Source organism: Daucus carota, chromosome 1 (assembly GCF_001625215.2).
Source record: "Daucus carota subsp. sativus chromosome 1, DH1 v3.0, whole genome shotgun sequence".
In the NCBI taxonomy this organism is placed as follows: domain Eukaryota; kingdom Viridiplantae; phylum Streptophyta; class Magnoliopsida; order Apiales; family Apiaceae; genus Daucus; species Daucus carota.
In genome coordinates this window covers 21,907,490-21,925,232 of record NC_030381.2, presented here as the reverse complement: position 1 = coordinate 21,925,232, position 17,743 = coordinate 21,907,490, and the positions used below count along the sequence as shown (strand labels likewise).

Below are 17,743 nucleotides of genomic sequence, written 5' to 3'. Positions count from 1 at the left end.
TTAATCTCAAAGTTAAAGGTCAGGTCTATACTCAAGCCTTCACTTACATGATTTCTTTGTATGTTTATATAAATTTTTTTTAGTATAACATGATTTGATCTCTTTTACTCTCTTATTCACACTTTCAATTCTCATCCATCTGGATTTGTGTTTTCAACCGAATCAAATATCCGGATATCGATCTTCTCACCGACATCTGCAAGGACATATTTGAATGAGTGATCATATTTGAAAACGACTCATTTTGTGTGAATATACTCCACAAAATTAAGGTGTACTTTTTCTAATTTAGAATCTTACTTGTTTACGTGATCTGTTGATAATTTAGATAGATGCATCAAATCTTACTATTATTATTCATAAAATATATCCTTTATATTTTGATATTTAATTGCGTAAGATTGAACTATATGCAACCACGACCAAATATAGGTTTTTAATTTAGTGTTAACATGTTGTTTTTTTACGAGATTTTAAATGTCGGGTAGACGGTGGTGGTTTAACGGTGGTTCGCGGTGGTGGCTTCCGGTTGTAATATTTTTTGACTAAAGTTTTGACATAGTTTATGGTTTCAGTTTTGTAAAATTGTATTTAATTTTCAGTTTTAATTGTGTGCATTTATTTTTAATTATTCTATTGATAAAGGGTAATTGCATCATGTAATATTTCCTTTAATAGTGATTGACTCTTCTTCATTTTTTAACTTTTGATATTAACCTCTTTAGTATTTGTTATAATAACATTTTTAATAATTGTTATATTAAATTTATTAATCGACGTTATTCTTAGACTCTAAGGACTGCATATAAAAATTTTAATTTTCTTAATTGGAATTTCCTTTATCTCATTAAAGTTGATTCTTTTGTATATATGGAAATTATTTGAATTTTTTTGAAAATGTCTTTCTTCACATTTAAATCAGTTAGTGTGTTAATTGTGCCTCTATTGATGGCTAATTATGTACCATTTATGGGTGACCATGATTGATGGCATATTTTTGGCCTGTAAAAGGCAATTACGTGCCACTTTGTTGGCTACAATTATGTGCTACTTTGTTGGCTTATTAATAATTGTTATGTTATATCTTCGGTATATTTTCTTATTCTTTAGTGTCTCACCAAAGATCCACCTTTGGTTGCGACTTTATTTAATTTCCTTTTCACTACTTGAATGATACACACATGATGTTAATAATTATTAATTATTGGACATATTATCCTTTATTTTTAATAATATATATAATCAGTTATATATGGACTTATATTCACCTTGTTTCCTTTGTTTATATTTTCAGGATGCTTGGAAGAAGATCGGTTTTTCTTTTCGGACATTAAAGTTTTATTATCTAAATTTCTCCGGTCATCTTGCATGTCTGATGGTTAGATGATAAACTTTCTTGAATGAAAGAATTATCACGGTGAATTGCCGCTTCATATTCGTTGAGATTCATTCTCATTATCAAAAAAAAAAAGGTAATCTTTCAGACCCGGCTAAGGACGAAATTAGAAAAATGACAAACCCTATAGGTTGACGCCACGAATTCCACCCCCAAAAACCATATTTTGACTGCGCTTCAACTATATCAACTGTACTTGAACTGTTAGATAACTATAGTCGACGATAACATTACTGTTCACAACGCTATTACAGAACCGTACATGCGACTGTCATCTCATACGGCTCCTCAAAGGTCAAAAAAATGAAACTATTAATTTTGAACAAAGAGCGATTAATCAAGTCCGACAACTGGTTTTCCAATAAGCCTTACAAGGGGCTCTAGGAACTCTGAGTAGTTGTTTGAACAATGAGCAGTTGATTCAACAATTTGTAGTCCTCCATTTTAGGTTCTATCCATAAAGTGACTAATTCAGGAATTGAAGCAAAATGGCCTTTTTAATTCAGCGGTGGAGTAACGCGATGGTAAGGCGTAAGTCATCAGTTTAAATCTGATAAAGGGCTTTAGCTTTTTCAAAAAACTACAGCCATAGTATTCATGTTTTAAGCTGTTTCTAAAAAAGCACTTGCCTAACACTACAAGAAAAAGGTTAATAGACATCAGTTTTTGACCGATGTCTATGTGCTTTGTCGACCGATGTCTTTGTCGGTGATGTCTGTATATAGACATCGGTCAAAAACCGATGTCTATAGTTTTATTGGACATCACATATAACTATTTTGACGATGTCCATGCAATGATTATTTACAAAACATGTTAGGGATAAATGAGTTTATAATCAAATTACTCTTATTATATGACATTACACATACAAGGTGCCATGAATTTTTCCACACATACATCATGTATTCTCTTGAAAGTGATGTTAATGATATTTTTTGACATCGTTTATGTTTAAACATGTGATGTCTATTTATCTAGAAGTCATCAGCTTTGATAAATTAAAACCGATGTCTTATATGTTCTTTAACATCACTTTTGGTTTAATATAAGTGATGTATATCTCTATTTTAGACATCAGTTTTGGATTAGTAAAAGTGATTTATGCAACCTTTTTGACATCAGTTTAGTTTCGATAAAAGTGATGTATATTTGGATTTTACTGAAACAAATCTGAAACTTCGTAAGTATATGTAGCCAAAAATTCAATCAACCAACTATTCAATTTATACATCAACCAACAGCACCCAACATATCAGATCCGCAAAATAAACCAAAAAAACTACCACGTTCATCCTTAACAATTCAATCTGAAAACACAAAATCACTAGCAATTCAATCAATCCGGAAAAATATACCAAAATACAAACTACCGACCTACCACTATTATTTAACTGAAGTGTTCCGGTACTACAAATTGAATGACCTTAATTAATTATGTACCAAACATAAGGCTACCACTAGAAACTTTCTAAATTAGCAATTTACTACACAGAGAAGACCTAAAGGTCATATGTGCTCTTGCAATTAGAAGTACCAGTCAGGCAGCATGAATAGCGCAAAAGTTGCACGTTCGAGATCTGTAGCATCTTCGTCCTGTGGTGCCTGAAAGTGAATACTAAAGGATTACCACTATTACCTATTCATACATAACAAGTGCTCATAAAAGGAACACATGAATTATTCAAATTATTTGACCAATAAAATAGATGAAACAAGTTAATCAATTATTATATCTGCACTATTCAGAAAAGAAATGTACGAAAAAGAAAATATTCACATTTTCTTCTGCTGCAATAGGGCAAAAGATTGGTTCCAACACTGCCTTGTCAAAAATCCAAGATATGACTGGCTAGTAAAATTTTAAATATGGTTATGAACTAAATGATCATATCTACATTTGTATATTTGTGCATTTGTTATACAGGAGGTACACTTGCACATTACTGGTTAATTTTGATATTGTCTCATTTTTGTATACTTAACACCAACAGTTAATTGTGATCGCTCATCAGCCCCTGCATTGGTTATTTTTCTTGTAATTTATTTGTAGCCATTCTTCATGCTTTTGCAATGTCTTGTTGGACTTCAAGCCTATATGTGCTACATCTGCTAATGTTATTAAGATATTTTGTGCTAACAAGAGGTTAGGAAAAAAGTCTATGATACAGTTCTTTACTGTCTACGCCATAATAAACTAATTCCGCATTAACACATCTCCTGTTTGGCCTAGACACTTCAAAGTGAGAGTTAAATATGTTATACAGGGTTAAAGTTGCATTATATTGAATTTAATTGAGAAGACTTTCCCATTATTCTTATATTTAATATAAGTGCATACACTAGCCATCTTTAGGTCTTTAACTAGAAGGCCATACTTTCTGTGTTGGCAGGGGAACAGAACAATATCCAGAGAAAAGGGGTAGGATAAGGGTTTTGATATCGAGGCTGTTCTTAAGCTGCGGAGACTAGCCAAAAAGACCCATCAAATGAAACGACCATTAAGAATGCCAAAATACCAAAATGAAACAATCAATGTCCACAATTATAGTGCTTGTAGATTTGAAAATTCTTTAGGCACTTCATGGCATCACTTTTTTTAAGAATACTACATGTAATAATTGGGTCAGTGGGGTTAAATATGTTATAGCCAGTGACCAATGTTTACCTCTGTGTGTGTGAGATTACAAAAACAATTAGTGCACTATATGTTAGTCTCAAGTATGAAGTGGATTGCTACTATCGTTGAATTTGTGATGGGCAATACATTTGTTTGTCCTAGACTGATTTATGAAAACAGGTGATAACTCAAGCCACCTCAATATTAATTAAAGAGCTAACGTGAACCTTGTTGATATTAAGCAGGTAATACTATTTATTTGCATTAAGTATCTCTTTTGCAATCCTTTACATGCAGAAATACAGAGGCATAACGCGGGGTATTAACTTCTAGAGTAATTACTATGGGAAAACATAATCTATGTCTACAAAAAAGGCATCAAAATCAAGAAGCTCACTTAAAATACACATATTTTCAACTCAACACACAAGCCCAGTTAAAGTTGCAACACACAAATTCAAATTTAAATTCATACTTGAAGTTTTAATTCCACAACCGTATCCAAGAAAGGTCCTGCAGCAAATTCAAAGGCAGAGAAGTTAATTAGGGTTTTGATTTGAAAAAACCCCAAATTTACAAAATTAGGGTTTCGATTTGAAAAAACCCCAAATTTACAAAGTTAGGATTTCGATTTAACCAAGAGATGAGCGGAGAAGACTTACCCAGTTCGATTCAAACTTATCAAGTTGAGTAGAGAGTAGAGAATATCGGAGGTGAAAATTCAAACTTACCAAGTTGAGTAGAGAGTAGAAAATACCGGAGGTGAAGAGCAGAGGTGAGTGCGGTTGCAGTGGAGGTGATGAGTGGACTTCAGTCAAGGTGAGTGGAGGGCTGTCACAAAGTGTTTGCAGGAGATAAGCGGAGAGGAGCGGTCGTGACCGGTGGAGCAAGGGTGAGCTGAGTCGCGAGAGAAAGACAGTGTGTCGAGAGAGATAAGTGTGTCGAGAGAGATGAGAGTATTGAGAGAGTTTTAATTTTAGATTTAGTTATTAGTTTTGATTTTAGATTTTATTTTTGTTTAAATTATGTCTCAAAAGGGCAAAAAACGGGGGGAATCCAATTTTTATCTAAGGAGGGGAATATTTTGATAATAAGCGGGATGTTTTTTGACTAAGGGGGGAAAATGTTGGATGGCCCGCGCGTTGAAAATTTTTAATGATTTTTTAGACATCGGTTTAAAATCATGTGATGTTTTAAAAGACTATAGACATGGTTTAAAAATGGGGTGATGTTAAAAATGTTTTTAACATCAGTGGCACGGGTGACTGATGTCTAATCTATGATGTCTATTGACCTTTTTCTTGTAGTGTAAGTCTCCTTTAAAAAAAAAAGAGATATTCCAAATTGGCGTACTCGATAATTTTCACAACCGCAAATTCCACTTTTGATAGGCCCAAAAATGTGTTTACAAAATAATCCATCTTTTTCGGGTTTATTGGTTTTGTAATGAAAAGTATAAAGTTTTGTCACCTCTCCAACTCTCTTTCCATTAGGGAGGAATGTAGATGAGATTCTAGGACCTAAAGTTGCAGCAATAACGCGTAGATCTAGCCGCCACCGGAGCCACAAAGGACTATCTAAATTGATTCATTTCTACTGATAGGCGGCTGAGCAGTAGGAGCAACTTTTAATTTATTATGAGCCGAAACGATGGATTTAATAAGTTCTTGCCTCGAGCCAATGTTCGAGTACCAAACGCTACGGCGCTGAAATAACTCATGCCATACTCCAGGAAAAGCTCAAACGACTTTGAACAAAAAAAATAAAATACGTGTAAAACGTCAAACGAACCTCCGTGACGCAAGTATTAATTTTTTGAGGCACATCAAAAGAAAATAACCACTGTAACAATGGTAGCGGCAAAACTGTGATACTAGTGATCAACATTGTAGTGAAATTAATCACATAATTAAAGTCAAAAGATCATTTATTAAGATGAAGCAAGTTTGAAGTTACTGAAGAAGCAAAAAGTCAATGCCCTGATGAAGGAGAAGTCCACTATTTCATTAAGCTGCACGTGTGGTTCCCTGTACTTTTGGGGAGACACTTCTTTATAGCTGCAAGAACATCAAGTGACTTGCCGTTAAATTAATCTAGTTCATTTGTCATGCAGCCTGTTTTACAAGTTACCAATCATTTATTACCGTACTCATCTCAAATACACTCTATTCGGTTTCACGTCAAGCCTATATCTACTTTGTTCTGTTGGAACAATGATAACATTTACTCCTAATGTCCTTTTTATATTACCCTTAATCATTTTTAATCTATTATATTTGTTATTTTTGAACACTATTTTTTAATATTACACCCAATACTTCTCTATTTTATACTTCCTTTTACATTCACTATATCTATTTTATATTTCCTTTTTATTGGAAAAACGCTATTACTTTCTTTACATTTCTCCAATATCTGAAATCTATTATTAAATTTTGATAGGTCCCACAACTTTACCCACTTTTCAACTCAATTTACTCTTTTCTACGTACTATTTTTGTCTTAATCTCCGTAAAAATCAAATCAGCTCACTCAAATTGGGGACGGGTGAGTACATCAGGTAACAGCAACAACAGCTTTTTGTTGAAAAGCAGGTGAAAAACTGTTTGGTATATCTATAAACAGCTTTTCTGAACAGCAGCTTTTAGCTGAAAAGCTGCTTTTAGAAAAAGCAGGTCCTCCCATACTTTTGAAAAAAGTTGTTTTCAACTTTTGCAGGAAGGTGTTACAAATTTCACAATCAAACCTTACCAAGAAAATTATTATTTTTATATTATAACTCAAAATAAGCAAATATCAAAAAAATTACCAAAAAGTTATCTGATTTCTATCACAACACTTTTTCTACCGATACTTTTTCTGACCACACATCAATTTTTAACGACACTTCCAAACAGACCCACTGTAATCAGAGTTTTAAGAATATCCGTTCATTAATTTATCGCTGTGTAGAATTCATAACCAAATCCCACAAAATTATAGCAAGTATTTTATTCATAAATTTACTCAAAAAAAAAGTATTTATTCATAAATTGATACCTTCACCTTATCTGTTGGAATAACCAAAATTTTAATTTTGATCTTCTATCACTTCGGAAATTATTATTTGAATATATACCGATCTACATATTTATAAAAAATTTCCGAAACGGGTTTGACAGAGATTTATGTTTAATTTTCACTAGTATTATGATTTATTATATCTCATGAGATATATAATTCATAACCGAATCTCAGAATTCATCTCTTTCTTGTGCAAATGAATCTTCGAGTTCCACAATCTTATATGTTTGAATAACCAAATTTTAAAATTTTACTTTGACTCATCTCGACAATTATTTCTAGAATACACACTTATATGCAAGTTTATTAGAAAAAGTCTAAAAAATCAAAACAACAAGTAAAATATATTTTATAAAAAAATGGGAGAGCTTGACATAAATTCATGTTTACTTTTTACAAGTATTATGATACTGAATTTTCATTCCTTGTCGAAGAAATAGAAAAATAAAACAAGAAATTCAACGATCACTTAATTTACAGGCAAATATTAATAAAACAGGTCACTACTAGACTTGAAAACGTAAAATAGAGGCAAGCTAAGTGATGAGAAAACTGGGCCACATGTGAATTCCCCGAGCTATGGCGACTGCATGCATCTCTCTGCCTAGTTTTCAATTGATTTATGGACTAAATAATCCTAATTATCGTTGATAATACATGTTTAAAAATGGGCCGCCCAATCAAGATTCAGGATTCCAAGAAGGTTTTAGCTGTTATTCGGAACTGTTGCTTGGATAACAATCAAATATCGCATGATTATTATCTTTAGTATTCCTCGGGATCGTTTGTTTCATTATCTTAATCGCTGCACTTAACCTTATGCCAAGCTACTTCAACGCGTGTGATAGCAAGTGATTTTCAGTGTTTTTTTGATTTACATACATATGTTTTATCATAATATATTCTTTATATATACTCCCCGTCTTCTTTTACATGTCCATTTTGCTTTTCGAGCAGTCAAATTGACCAATTTTTGACTCAACATTACAAATTATCTACTAATTATTTCTAAAATCTGAAAATTGCATATTAAAATAGACTAAATATATTTTCTAATATTATAATTTTTATTATTTTTCTCAATTATCTGATATATGTAAAGTTCAGTCAAAATATAGTCAATTTGAATGGTCAAAAGTCAAAATGGACATGTAAAATGGGACTAGGGAGTAATAGTTAGAAGATAATTTGGTCGTTTGATATACTACTTTCAAATATATCCGTGATAAATAGTTAAGATTATATAATAATAAAGATTACATGTATTACATTAAATATAAAATGGTATTTATATTTTTCTTGTTTAAAAAATCAATTAGAAATTTATTTGTAACTAATTATAATATCTTTCCTATTCCTTTTATCGCCAAAACACGGAATAGAAGGAAGTTTTATAAAAACCAACAAAAAGGTTTTTAAATTAGAATATGATCATTTTGACGCCTTTTATGACCTAACCAAATAAATGAGGTTGCATAAATAGAATATGTTTCTTATTATCAAATTTATACTTTTTTATATCATATTTTATGATCTAATTCAAATATAATTGTTAAATCATCTCTGAATCTTTTTATATTCAGTGAAATGAAAATATTGTCTTTAACAATAATGTATAACTCACCGTTCAAAATATAGTAAGATGATTCATAAAATAAATCATCATGATAAAATAAAATGTTATACATATTTGTACAAATAATCCGTACATTAAAATAAATTTATATTTTCAAAAAATATTTATACATTGCACGTGTTATAAGATACTCCCTCCGTCCCACCAGATTCTTTACAGTTTCCTTATTTGGCCGTCCCATCCATTTCTTTACATCACAAAACTTTCCTAAAATAGTTAATAGGTCCCACCACTTTCTCACTTTTTCTTCCTTTTCACACTACTTTTACTCCACCAACTCCCTTTTATATATTAAAAATCAATGGGTCCCACCACTTCACCCACTTTTCCTTCTCTTTTCCACTACTTTATACATATTTCTTAACCTCCGTGCCCAAACCCAATGTAAAGAATTGGGTGGGACGGATGGAGTAATATTAACATTCTTGGTGTCAACCCAACTCATAGTACAAAATTTTCGGATTCCATAAAATTTCTTATGATAGCTACACCTTCCATCCTATTTTTATACAATTGAATGGAGAAAAAGATCCACTACTTTGAGAAAATTATTTTACAAAAAACTCATTAATTTGAGACGGAGGGAATACTAAGTTAAACGCTCATAAGTATATGACATTATAACTAATGAAAATATATTATTTTTAATATTAGCTGGAAACTAAACTATAATATGTCAATTTAATAATGTCATAGAAATAATATTCCATCTTAGTACTTGCGGGTATTGCGGACGATCCTCTCACGTTTGGTTAAGCTGAAAATAAGTGTTTTTTCGTTTAAATTAAAAGTGAAAAAATTAGAAGCAAGTGTTTCTTGTTTCTTACATAAAACAAAAACTATTTCCAAACACGCACTATATTTCCTACAACTAAATCTAGAACTGATTTTCGACTTTTACCTCGTATAACTCACTATTCCAACACTTTGAGAGGCAGCCGAAGATGACCGAATGAGCTATAAGATCATCTTCTAGAGTCTAGACTTGTACACATGCATGCTTGTTTGGGTACACGTTCCTTGTAGATAATACAGCATAGGAAGATGAGAACTTCAAGTATTGTTAGTACTCCCTCCGTCCCATTTTAACTGCTTTTGACTTTTTTACACGTCTTTTAAGATGTTAAAAAAATCATATCTGAACATAGTTATTCTTTATAAAATTTATATCAAATTAAAGTTTGGAATCTAAACTTTTATTTGATATAAGAATTGAACTTTTTTATTGAGTGTAGCTATTGTTTTTTTACGCCTCAATATACGTGTTAAAAAGTCAAACATCAGTTAAAATGGGACAGAGGGAGTAGTTTGTGAGCAACAACAGTGAGAACAAAAGGTGCAGCTATTACCTAATTTTACTAGTTGTTTGTGCTAGCACATGATCCAACACTTAACCTCACATTGGGTTTTGTAACTTTGTTTCACTTCATCTTAACAACCCTCCAACATAACTCCATGCGCACAATCTCGGACTTGAGTACCATCCATAAACAACTAAATTTTATTCATCATTTTTTTAACAAAATTAATTGTAATTATAATAAAATGACATAATTAATGGTTCCATGCACGCTCCATAATGCGTGTAGAAACGCATTTTAGGGAGAGATATACCACTAGGGTTAGCTAGCTAGGTTATGATATATTAATCTCGAAAAATGACCATGCATATTCACTTGCAGTTGTTTCTACGTTAGCTTTTGCTTTTGAGCTTCCCCGGCGGCGTAGTCACCGGCCGTCAACGCAGTTACACACGTAGTTGACAATCGAAATCTCATAAATATAAATATATGCATGCAACTTCCAATGAGATACTCATATATATTCAAGTGCTTTCATTTCATTTCATTTCAAGAGCACTTGCTCATAACTTGGAAGTTTAAAGAGAGAGCTAGCAAGGTTCTGAATTAATCATCGATGGCTTCGGCTAACGGCGGCGTTCCACCGGGGTTCAGGTTCCATCCGACGGACGACGAGCTGCTTCATTACTACTTGAAGAAGAAGATTTCGTTTGAGAAGTTTGAGATGGAGGTGATTCGAGAGGTGGATTTGAACAAGATTGAGCCTTGGGACTTGCAAGGTCAATTTTCATTACATCCTTCCCTCCTTTTTTTTTTCTTATTAATTACGTTGTCTAGCTACTTTAAACAATATCAATGAAATAGAAATTTAATTATCATTCTGGTAGAGGAAACTTCTGAATTTGAACAAATTTAATATCAATGAAAAGTATTAGATTGAATTCGTTAATTTTATATCATCTGCATGCGGATCAAGTTTTTGAATTTTGCGCTAGCTATAATGGATATATATCAGATCGATAAATCTTTAATTGTTAAAAAAGTTGAATAATTTGAAAACCTTAACTACCTTGATGGATTCACTTATATTTGAATTAAGTGAACCAGGTGATATTCTGTATGAGAATTGAACGCATGCAAGTAGTTTATGCATATAACTGCAATTTTAACATGGCATGTATATTCAAAATTAATTTTTCGAATTATCCAGTGAATAGTGATTATCGAACTTGCTGTTTGATTGTTTAGACTCTATTATTATAGATGCATGCCTGGCCCCTGGGGTCCTATCAGTGGGAATCCCGTTACCAACTAGCCCGAGCTATAATGAACTTTAACTAATTTCTTAATGTTATTTAGCCGTCCAGGACTTAATAAAACTTTTTGATTTTTAATTATAAGTCCGGATCAAAAAAATTATACTAAAATTTTAGGCTTGGACGGGACTCCAGCTTTGATTAGCTCTTTTTTGATTAATACTAAAATTATACTAAAGTTTTTAGTTCTATAATGTATTGAACATATTTGAGTATATACTGCAGAGAAATGTAAGATTGGGTCGACACCACAGAATGAGTGGTACTTTTTCAGCCACAAGGACAGGAAGTATCCAACAGGCTCCAGAACCAACAGAGCTACCAATGCAGGGTTTTGGAAGGCAACAGGAAGAGATAAATGCATCAGGAACAGCTTCCAGAAGATTGGAATGAGGAAAACCCTTGTCTTTTATCGCGGCAGGGCTCCTCATGGCCAAAAGACCGACTGGATCATGCATGAGTATAGGCTTGAAGATGGTGAAAATGATCCTGATGGAAATCTCATGTCCAATGGCGTAAGAATCGTACTAATTGAATTACCAAATGCTCTACAGACAAGCTAGGCTTTACCAATATTAGTGCCTGTTTGGCAATAAAGTATAATGTATAAGTGCTTCTTCTTCCCTATAAACCAGCTTCTACTTTTCTTGACTAGTTTGTCTAAAAAGCCAGAAGCACTTATAAAAAGCTAAGAATGCTAGTTTTTATTTCAAGACTTATACTTCTTTCCCAAAAAGTCTAATCACTTATAAGTCTTAATTTAGTTCTCACTTCTGATCCACTTTTTTATAATTGCAGGAAGATGGCTGGGTGATCTGCAGAGTGTTCAAGAAGAAAAACTTGTTCAAAATCGTGAATGAAGGAGGGGGAGCAGCTAGCTCAGTTTCGGACCAGCTCAACAACATCAATTCATCAAACAACATGCTATCTCACCGCGAAAATCATCACCAATATCTCCTCCACCAGCAAACCCAACAAACCTTTGATCTCGGCCTCAACAACTACTCCCACAACATCAATCCAATGGCATTATCTCAATACAATCATCACCAGCACCTTGAAGCCCAAAACTTCATCCCTACTAGTCATCACAAAGGCACAATTGGCTACGACTACCCCACACTCCCATCCGAGTCACCCCTAATGATCAAACAACTCATGACAAATCCTAGAGACCAATGTGAGAGTGGGAGTGACAATCTTCGGTACCAAACGTGTGACACTGGACTCGAAGTTGGCACGTGTGAACCGTCTTCGCAGAACATGGTTGGAGATGGGAGAAATGATCATGATCAGGCACTGAATGGCTGGGGAATGATTGATGGTCAGGATATGCCGAATGCAAGTAACTCCTCCATGCATCATGATCAAATTCATCAGCTCTCACTGCGTGGAGATTTCTGGAACTATGGGAAGTGACTGTGTTTAGTACATTTTGCTTTATTATCAACATTGATTATTTTCTGTGTAAACATTTCTGATTAAGTAGATATTGGAGCTGCTGGACATAATAAGCATGTGTGTGGCTCTTAAACTATATACTACCAATTTATAGTACTATGAACATTATTTATCGGAATTTAAGAAGTCTGAATTTGAATGTACACTCATGTTATTTCTGGGAATAGATACTCCACTCATATTTTATTTGTTCTTTTTTATACTTCCATTTTTGCTCATGTACAGAAATACCGGCACTTAATTAACCCTTGTGTTTAATTTAGTTTCTACAATATTCTTTTTGTATTATAAACATTAGTATAAACAATAAATAATATTATTATATATATATATATATATAATATGTTTTATGATTAATTTTAAATCATATTTTCATATTTCATGTATTGGCATTTGTAAAAAAAATAATTTATTTTTCATGTCTTGGCTTCCAACACTACAGGAAAACAGGTCAAAACCGACCGCACAAAACCGACCGCCGCTTATAAAACCGACCGACAGTCGCGTTGTCGGTTTTAACCCATCGAAATCACAATACGACGTCGACCTGGGTGACGTGGCAACAAATAAAACCGACCGTCGGCAACGGTCGGTTATATGTATGACATGGCACTGTTATAACCGACCGTTCCCTGTGGTCGGTTTTGTGTTCCGCTGAAAAATAATTAAAAATCAATTTAAATAAAAATATCTGTGCGTCAGCCCCTTAAAACGACGTCGTTTTTTTTGTTTGGTACTAAAATCGACCGATTGGTCGGTCGGTTTTAACCTGCAGCTTTTATATCACTTTTTAGTTAGTAGTGAGCTCCCATTCACTTGAAATAAAAATCAAAGGAGAAGAAAGGAGCTAAAGTGGGGAAGAATTATTGCTTGCAAACATTTCAAGTAAGTGATTTTCATTTCTTTGCATTAAATGTGTGTGTGTGGTGGGTGTGTTAAATGTGTTTGTTATATTAAATGTGTGTGTGTGTATTGAATGCTTGTATTGAATGTATGAAATTCATGTGAAATTATTTGTTAAATGTATGTGTTATTACATTTGTGTATTGAATGTATGTGTGTATTGAATGTATGTGTTATTAAATGTATGTGTGTGTTAAATGTGTGTGTTAAATGTGTGTTAAATGTGTGTGTAGATGACAAACTTGGATTGAAGTTGGATTAGTAATCAAGTGCAAAGTGATAAAATTTCCTTAACTCCGGAATATAGGAATGGTGTAGAAACTTTTTTAAAATTTGCAAGTGAAAATGGAATGGGAGAAGATGGTACAATGAAGTGTCCTTGTAAACGTTGTAGGAATTTGAATTGGTTAAGTATCGATGATGTTAGATTCCATTTACTTGCTAAGGGGATGCTTGAGGGTTATACCGTTTGGACATCACATGGTGAAGAAAGAGGAAGAAAACGTAGTCGAAAATCGCATAATCGTTATTGTGTTCGGGAACCTACGAGGGTAGAACAACCGGTAGATTTGAATGTGATGCTACATGATTTTGCCGGTGAAAATTCCGAATTTTATAACAACGTGGATACGGGAACTAGGAATGTAGAAGAAGTTCCAAATGATAGTGCAAGAAAATTGTATGAGGTGATTGTTGAAAATGGAGCACCTATTTATCCCGGTAATACGAAGTATACAAGATTAAGCTTTACCACAAAATTGTTAGAATTCAAGAATATCTCACATTGTAGTAATAAGGCTTTTGATAGTTTGCTTACATTTTTTGCGGATGTATTACCAAAAAAAAACACGTTGCCCCAAACTTATTATGAAATGAAGAAGATAATGAAGGGTTTGAGGGTTGAATATCAAAAGATTGATTTATGTGAGAATGATTGTATGTTATTTTATGGAGATGACAAGGATAAAGTTGTGTGTGATATATGTGGTAAAGATCGTTATCGGGATGTTTTGAGGAAAGATGGTAAAAAAATACCAAAAAAATATTGAGACATTTTCCTTTGATTCCTCGACTACAACGCTTGTATATGTCAAAACATACATCCGACCATATGAGATGGTACAAGAATCGAGATGTCAAAGATGGAGAAATTAGTCATCCCGCGGACGGAGAAGAGTGGAATTAATGTATTTACAAACAATACATTTCAGATTTTTTGATAATTTAATGTTACATTAGCTATTATTATTACTGTTGCAAGTTTAATTACACTTAGCGTTACATTACATTTAAAACTATTACATTAGTCATAAGAAAAAAAGTGTTACGTTAGCGTACGCTAATGTGTCAGTTCATGTGGCATGTGGGCCCTGCATGATGATGAGTCGGTCCATGTGGCCAGTGGGCCCCACAAGCTGACATGGCAGGTAGGTCCCACACGCTGACGTGGCAAGGGGCCCCACATGCTGACGTGGCAAGGGGTCCCACATGATGACGTGGCAGTCCAACCAAGTGGGTGCCACGTCATTTTTTCATAAATTAAGGTAACAGTGAATTAGTGTTACATTTGGTTAATCTGGTGTTGGTCTATCTCCCTAACGTAATGCTTTTAGTTGTGTTACATTTGATAATCAAAACATTACATTTGATAGCAATGATAGCACTAGCCCATGAAATGGTAATTTTGCGTTACATTAGACCTATTGTAACTTAAAATGGGTCTTCGGTAACAATAATTGAGTGTCTTATTTGATATATATATATATCGTAAACAACAATTTTGTGCCATTTTGTCGGCTTGTTTATTATATCTAATTTGTTATTTAAAATTTTAGATATTATTTTGAAGATTAGAGTTTTATATTTTAAAATTTATATTTGTATTACTTATATTATTCATTATATTCTTAATAATGATTTAGCTTGTTTTATATCTAGCTAAAGGGTCTCCCTTTTGGTTGGATATATTTTTTCTGTTTTGTTTTATATTTATCTTCTTTTTTGACAAATTATTTTTATATTTATCATTCATCCACTTTACCTTCTTTGACAAACTACACAGATTTTAATAATTAAATTTATTATTATTATTTTTCTTGTTATTAATGGATCGTATTAGTTTCAGGGAGTGTGGTCTTACAAGTTGGGACGTTCTCTTTTCAGACATTAAGTTTTATTGTCTAAACTTTCGTAGACATTTTCATGTCTTTCAGTTAAATAATAGCTTTTCAATGAAAAAAACTTCTCGGAGTATGGGTGTATCTTGTTACGAGCAAGTGCATTTTTGTCAAAAAAATTGATAAAAAAAATCGAAGAACATCACAAATCAAACAAAGTACAAATAACCTCTTTTTTTTACACAAAATATAAATAGCCTCATTAATTCTTTGAGAATTACATATGCCACAAAAAATCAACGTTCTAAATGCGTTATCATCACAATTCATATCAAGAACATGATACGGAAACAATAATATGCAATCATATTAAAAGAGAAAAAAGCATATTCTTTGATTGTAGGATGGAGCAGATACGCGATTAAAATTGCAGGGCGTGTAGTGATTAATGTGAACAACCAAGAGAAGATAATAATAAGATTTATTTGATTTTCGACAATTATGCACTGCACATAACTGATGTTAACACCGTTAGTTTTAACATATTAGAAAATAATATTATCAATATTATGTGTTATTTTACACAGAACTTAGAGAAAGATTGTAGATGGGGGGTTGAATACAATCTTTTAAAAACTTAAAAGATTCAAGAACAAAACACAATACTAGTAGCAGAAAAGATATAACACCAGTAATTAAAAATTACGGGTAGATTGTTTGATCCACCCGATAAATTTTATATCAAGAAGAAATCTATGGATTGATTACAATTCTCACAGCTGCTGGTTCAACACTAGTTCTCTCAATTCACTCAAGCTTGCTAATGTTTCGAACAAGAACTATTGTTGTTTCCAACTTGGTTATATATCCCAAGTTTACAAAGTTAACTAGAATACAAATTTGCACTCTAAACTAAACCTTGTTGTTCCCCATTTGTCTTATGCATGTCTCCAGAATTGTTTTCATCTTTGACTGATCTTCTTCAAATAATCCAAGTTGCATTGCATAAAACAGATGTGTTTTTGTTTCTTCTTTATTGTCCTAAATACGCTATCATGTCCAAATTAGTGTAATCAACCCATGTGATCTGTCAGAATTAAGCTCCAGTCACTTTCAACGGCTGTTTGCTTCATCCGTTGATGCTTCATCCATCGATTGATTTACAGACTTTATCGATCGAACACTGTACCAGCTTTAGCAGTGAAGACTTTGATCTTCATCAATCGAAAGTGGTGCAGCCTTCATCAGTTGAAATGCTATGATTCATCCGTTGAACATCCTTCACTTACAAAATTACATGGCATTGGATATTTACAATTAGCCATACTATTCTATCCATCCGTTGATGCATCTCAAGATAAATGAAATAACAATTACAACTGATTAAATGATAAAGATTCTAACTGAACAAGTTACAGAGTGTTATGTTATCATCAAAACTTATTGATTTCTAACATTATGTTTGTATACTTTTATTCCAAAAAAATGGAAAAGAACTGACCATTAGATTAACATATAATGGATGGTTAGGATTTTGGACTCAAGACTCCAAATAAAATGTAGACTTCAATGCTTCATGTTCCTTATTATTGTTATAATAGTAAATTTAAAAGCTATTAGTTAAGAGATTATAGAAAAAATATGGGAACGAGTGTTAAAAGAGGGCAGAGTGAATATTTTGTTATAAAAAATAAAATAAAAAATGTTAATGGGAATGGAAGAAGGATCATAATTTTTTAGGGAATTGTTAGGATTTTATTGCAGTTGTATTTCTCACCCTATTTTTTAAAATTATAATTTAAGACGTCGAATGATTAATCTAGATTTAGGCATGGAGAAATTTATGGTTTAAAGATAAATAATTTAAAATTCTTGTTTAATTATAAAATAATTCTGAAATAAGTTTTTAATTGGGATGTTTAAATTAGTT

At 32.6% G+C, this 17,743-nt stretch overlaps 1 protein-coding gene and 1 long non-coding RNA gene across 2 annotated transcripts; one reads left to right on the top strand and one right to left on the bottom strand.

Moving 5' to 3' along the window:
- Positions 1 to 2,665: 2,665 nt before the first annotated feature.
- LOC135152626 (uncharacterized) lies at positions 2,666 to 5,366 on the bottom strand. The gene is made up of 2 exons (XR_010291988.1): positions 4,492 to 5,366; positions 2,666 to 3,001 (listed from the first exon to the last, which is right to left on the bottom strand). It is a non-coding gene; the product is annotated as an uncharacterized LOC135152626 (long non-coding RNA).
- Positions 5,367 to 10,550: 5,184 nt separating this feature from the next.
- Positions 10,551 to 12,963, top strand: LOC108198760 (protein BEARSKIN1). The gene is made up of 3 exons (XM_017366533.2): positions 10,551 to 10,795; positions 11,558 to 11,847; positions 12,131 to 12,963. The coding sequence occupies exons 1-3, from the start codon at positions 10,633 to 10,635 to the stop codon at positions 12,749 to 12,751; spliced, it is 1,074 nt and encodes a 357-aa protein (XP_017222022.1). The 5' UTR covers positions 10,551 to 10,632; the 3' UTR covers positions 12,752 to 12,963.
- Positions 12,964 to 17,743: the final 4,780 nt, after the last annotated feature.